Source organism: Opisthorchis viverrini (genome assembly GCF_000715545.1).
Source record: "Opisthorchis viverrini unplaced genomic scaffold opera_v5_329, whole genome shotgun sequence".
Lineage (NCBI taxonomy): Eukaryota > Metazoa > Platyhelminthes > Trematoda > Opisthorchiida > Opisthorchiidae > Opisthorchis > Opisthorchis viverrini.
Genome location: NW_008751980.1, coordinates 483,185 through 489,304, shown reverse-complemented (window position 1 = coordinate 489,304; position 6,120 = coordinate 483,185). Strand labels below are relative to the sequence as shown.

Here is a 6,120-nt window from a genome sequence, read left to right as displayed (position 1 = left end):
TTCAGCTGGAGGACATCATATTAGAGATTCAATTGAGTCTCCCGTGAAAACCATATTGATTTGCAAATGAGTATATTTCTCAAAAACGGTGCAATTTCTGTTCCAGTGGATGATAATTTTGAAGGAATCCGGGGACTGCGCCTACCTGATGAGCTCCAAGAAGGGCGAATTAGGTCGTGGGCTGTCGAATAGTTGTCAGCAAAATTGTGAGTTTTCTGATTTATGGAAACATACTGCGATATCTGGAACATCTTGCCAACTGGATCATCAGGCGCCCTGTGTGCAGCATATTCAGCTGGAGGACATCATATTAGAGATTCAATTGAGTCTCCCGTGAAAACCATATTGATTTGCAAATGAGTATATTTCTCAAAAACGGTGCAATTTCTGTTCCAGTGGATGATAATTTTGAAGGAATCCGGGGACTGCGCCTACCTGATGAGCTCCAAGAAGGGCGAATTAGGTCGTGGGCTGTCGAATAGTTGTCAGCAAAATTGTGAGTTTTCTGATTTATGGAAACATACTGCGATATCTGGAACATCTTGCCAACTGGATCATCAGGCGCCCTGTGTGCAGCATATTCAGCTGGAGGACATCATATTAGAGATTCAATTGAGTCTCCCGTGAAAACCATATTGATTTGCAAATGAGTATATTTCTCAAAAACGGTGCAATTTCTGTTCCAGTGGATGATAATTTTGAAGGAATCCGGGGACTGCGCCTACCTGATGAGCTCCAAGAAGGGCGAATTAGGTCGTGGGCTGTCGAATAGTTGTCAGCAAAATTGTGAGTTTTCTGATTTATGGAAACATACTGCGATATCTGGAACATCTTGCCAACTGGATCATCAGGCGCCCTGTGTGCAGCATATTCAGCTGGAGGACATCATATTAGAGATTCAATTGAGTCTCCCGTGAAAACCATATTGATTTGCAAATGAGTATATTTCTCAAAAACGGTGCAATTTCTGTTCCAGTGGATGATAATTTTGAAGGAATCCGGGGACTGCGCCTACCTGATGAGCTCCAAGAAGGGCGAATTAGGTCGTGGGCTGTCGAATAGTTGTCAGCAAAATTGTGAGTTTTCTGATTTATGGAAACATACTGCGATATCTGGAACATCTTGCCAACTGGATCATCAGGCGCCCTGTGTGCAGCATATTCAGCTGGAGGACATCATATTAGAGATTCAATTGAGTCTCCCGTGAAAACCATATTGATTTGCAAATGAGTATATTTCTCAAAAACGGTGCAATTTCTGTTCCAGTGGATGATAATTTTGAAGGAATCCGGGGACTGCGCCTACCTGATGAGCTCCAAGAAGGGCGAATTAGGTCGTGGGCTGTCGAATAGTTGTCAGCAAAATTGTGAGTTTTCTGATTTATGGAAACATACTGCGATATCTGGAACATCTTGCCAACTGGATCATCAGGCGCCCTGTGTGCAGCATATTCAGCTGGAGGACATCATATTAGAGATTCAATTGAGTCTCCCGTGAAAACCATATTGATTTGCAAATGAGTATATTTCTCAAAAACGGTGCAATTTCTGTTCCAGTGGATGATAATTTTGAAGGAATCCGGGGACTGCGCCTACCTGATGAGCTCCAAGAAGGGCGAATTAGGTCGTGGGCTGTCGAATAGTTGTCAGCAAAATTGTGAGTTTTCTGATTTATGGAAACATACTGCGATATCTGGAACATCTTGCCAACTGGATCATGAGGCGGCCTGTGTGTAGCACATTAAGCTGGAAGACATCATCAACGAGACATTCAATTGAGTCTCCCCTGAAAATCAAATTGATCTGCAAATGAGTATATTTCTCAAAAACGGTGCAATTTCTGTTCCAGTGGATGATAATTTTGAAGGAATCCGGGGACTGCGCCTACCTGATGAAACCCAAGAAGTGCAAAACAGGTCGTGGTCTGACGAAATGTTTTCAGCAACCGTGTGAGGAGATTCCTTTATGAAAACATTCTGCCATATCCCGAATATCGCACCAAATGAAACATGAGGCGGCCTGTGTGCAGCACATTCTGCTGGAGGACATCATAAACGATAGATTCAATTGAGTCTCCCGTGAAAACCAAATTGATTTGCAAATGAGTGTAATTCTGTGAAAGATTGAAACTTTGAATTGGGTGTATCATAATGTTGACGGAAATTCGGGATTGCGCCTACCTGATGATCCCAAGAAATCGAAGCACTTCGTGGTCACTCGAAAAGATTTCAGCAAATTTGTGAGAAGTCTGCTTTATGAAAACATACTGCGATACCTGTGTGCAGTACATTAACATGGAAGACATCACAAACAAGAAAATTCATATAGTCTACCGTGAAACCAATATTGATTTTCAAATGCGTGTTTCTCTCCAAAGCAGTGGCATTTGGTTTCAAGTGGATCATAAATTTGACGGAAACTCGGGGGCTGCGCCTACCTGGTGAGCCCCAAGAAGTGCGAAATAGGTCGTGTGCTTTCGAACAATTTTCAGCAAACTTGTTCGTCGTTTTCTTTATGAAATCCTGCAGCGATATCTCGAATATCGCGCCAAATGAATCATGAGGCGGCCTGTGTGCAGCGCATTCAGCTGGAGGACATCATAAACGATAGATTCAATTGAGTCTCCCGTGAAAACCAAATTGATTTGCAAGGCTTTTCTATTGGCTTATAGGACAAATTGAACATAACGACTTCGATCCTGTAACGCAGTTTTTTCGTGTTAGTCGCCTTCAATTGCGCAAGATCTGCGCTCAGGCAATCCGCACTTTTACAGGCCATTTAGTCAGACGGTTACAAAGCACATATCTATCTGGTAGATTTGAAATTATATCCATAAATACCGCTATCTCTACACTACGAGACCGACGACTCTTCCGCCCAAAACTGGTGACCAGCTTTTCCAGTGCAGACTAACCCTACCTCTTGTGCTGACGTCATTATTCGTACCTCGGAGGTCAACGGCCACAAGCTAATTTTTCCACTTGCACTATCAGTAGCCACATTCTTACCAGAGAATGGGAGTGATGTTGGATCGAGAATCCTGGTCCGCCCAGCTATTCATGGTATTTTTGTTAGACCAATCAACTTATTTCAACTGTTCCGTGGATGTTTTGGGCGCCGAAATCTGCTTTTAGGACGCCGGTAAATGATTCAATTGCGGTGAACTACCAAACGTAAAGCATAGCTGTCAATATCCTCGAGCTTCTTAAGTAGCCATATTTAACTTCTTTTGCTTCTGAGCAGGCAGGAGCTGGTAAATTGGTGGGTAAATCCAGCACTGTCAGTGTGCTGTCATGTGCGAGGGGGGTTGAAAAAGGAGATATGCATTGAAGCCAATAGCTTTGATGCAAGAGCGCTAATAAAGACGCGATCGGGTCATGTCTGACAGTGTCTCCAACCATTGATGTGACCAGTCTTGGGGTTCCCATCACGGAGGACGGCAATCACCAACGCATCTGAGTTTGCTGGTAAACGATTTCGTACTTCGCTGCCAAGTCATTTTTTGACCGCCTCTGGCTCTCTTCCACCCTTCACGTGGTTGTGCGAAGACAGCCATCCGAGGAAGTCGGTCAACTGGCATACGCAGCACGTGGCCAAGCCAGCGCAACCTGTGCAGTGTGATCAGTTAATCTATCAAGAGTGAGTTATCTCTCCCGAATACCATTCGACGTACTTCAGAATTGCTAATCCGGTGTTCCCACCAGATTTGTGCAATGCTTCGAAGATGTCGATGGTCAAACACTGGAAGACTTTTGACGTCCTCGGTGCGCAATGGCCAGGTTTCCGGTGCATATAGTAATATGGATCGCACAGCAGCATTGCAATCTCGACCCTTGACAGGGAAGCTGGTGTCACGCCTACGCCACAGGTGACGTAGGCTCGCAAATGCTGCTGTGGCCTTCCCAATCCGGATGGAATTATCATCCTTCGCTAGACTACCAGGACTGACAACGTAGCCGTCTGTCGATGAAAAGCGCTGTTCTATCTCATCACGTGGTAGCGGCGTCAGCGTGACGGGACATTGGAACATTTCATGCCGCACCCCTCGGAATGTACACACCACTAGGTGAAGGGACAAAATATAACCAGCATTTTTTCGACAACCACAATGTCCGAAATCCTATCAGGGATGTAAGTGGCGATCCGAAATCAGCGCACATCAATTGACGTTCCAGGCTGACATCGACCGAAGTTACTATTTCGGTAACTTAATCAGTCAATCATCAACTGAGGTAGTAGTCATGGTCGTTGTAGAGAATGTCTAAAATTTGCAGCCTTCAGATTTGAACACCGAAATGGTCACCATGAGCAAAGCACTACGAATCATAGACATTGCTGTTGATGGACAGAGATGGCGCGCTGCAGCCTCAAGTGTTCGTGGGATGAGGAGGGGGACTTTCCAAGTCACTAGGACTAACGCAAGTCCAGTTAGGGCTGTTCAATAGTGATTGATTCACGAGCATATATGTGAATATAATTGAGTAAAATGGATTAAATGTGCATTTTAGGTGACCACCGCGAAGTGGCGGTGGTCCGATGGGGCCTCCATAGCCATCGTCCCAGGCAGGCCTATACCTTCCCATATGAGGTGGCGGGCCAGCACCTATAGATCTTGAGGGTGGTCCACGGGGGCAATCCACGGGATTGTCGCGATACCGCCCGTCACGCCTCCTCATCGGAACAGGTCCACCTTGCTTACCGTGACAACGCTCCACATTTATCCTCGCCCCATCCAAAATGGTGTCTTACAAACCAGCGAGCACAGCTTCTGCATCCGAATCCTTCTCCATATGCAAAGACGTTGCAAAATCACGAAACCCTCATAACACGAGGCCACAATTGTTGACCACATCACACTAAGCGACCTTACCGTAAGCTTCAAATTTCTTCCGCAGGTAAGCATCCTTTGTCTCAGGGTTTAAGTTACCAACGAACAGCTTCACCATCGCAACGGAGGGAACCGAAATAGAATTCACTAACGTACCCGCCAAGTTGTTTAAAACAACCTTCGAAAATCTTGCGCGCTCGTGTTTCACCACCGTATGACGGTCTTTATCAAGCTCGCGGAATGGGCTATTTTACCGACGACACCACCCCGATCATCTTAGTATTAACTGCATTCAGAAGCGCTCGATTGGAATTTCGCGGAGATGCCGGCCCTGCGCAGGGGTGTGCACATTTATCCACATACAATGTTTCGAGGGAAGAATTTTGTGAATAATGGTTTTATGCTCAAGCCCGAAATCACTGTTTTCTAGACTTTCTTGAAATTTGTTCGAATAAGCCCCTAAACTTAACTTTTGGTGTGGATTCACTTTTTCTATTGCACTGTAATGACTCAAGAAGTTGTCAGTCCGTCTTTAAGTGTTTTTTTTAAAAAACTGGCAGATTTCTTGATTTCATGCTTCAAAACATTTGCGAAGACGTTAAATGAATACATGAGAGTAGTGGTGTCATCTTTGCGTTTGTACCAATGCTGTTTTACATTTCAGGTCTGGCTGCGGACGACATGAACTCCTGGAGCCCCAATGCCAGTGCAATCCACATGGATGCAGACGCTGCCAAGCAGTGGTCGTTGGACCGGAACCTTCCTCTGGATGACGACAAGTGCGTCCATATGTCGTTTGGAGGAGACTCAGTGAATGCCTGTGTCATGCATGGTGAGGATAGATATCAAAAAGAATTTGGTCATTTGGGTCTCCTCAAAGCTGTCCGCCCCACTGCACCATGAGAAATCGGCCCAAAAGAAAGGCACCGTTTTGTGCATTATCCGACGCACCCTCTCTCGTATTACTCGGATGGACATCCAAACGCCCTATGAGGCTCACGTTAGACCGCTTCTGGAATACGCCAACCAAGTTGTCTACTCAGGATGCACGGATGACGACACCCTCATTGAGAGTGTCCAGCGAGCTGCCGCGAGAACCGTTGCCAGCCACAAATCCGTGGACTACGTAACGCGTCTCGCGATGCTTGATCTCTTTTCCCTGGAGTACATTTGCCTCGGGGGTGACGTAATTCATGCCTGTGTCCTGTTTGAACAAAGCTTGGCAAAGAGGTTTTTTACCGTTAACTTAGCAAACACACGGTGGGGACATAGTGTAGTTGTCTGGCTACCCAA

The 6,120-nt window shown here is 45.6% G+C and overlaps 1 protein-coding gene across 1 annotated transcript in view; it reads left to right on the top strand.

Annotated features, from left to right (window-relative positions):
* Positions 1-5,797: 5,797 nt before the first annotated feature.
* Positions 5,798-6,120, top strand: part of T265_09979 (hypothetical protein) — a gene marked incomplete at both ends in the record, with an annotated part of 62,906 nt that continues 62,583 nt past the window's right edge. Inside the window, one exon of the mRNA XM_009176216.1 lies at positions 5,798-6,013. Coding sequence (XP_009174480.1) covers positions 5,798-6,013 — 216 coding nt within the window. The remainder of the gene's footprint in view (positions 6,014-6,120) is intronic.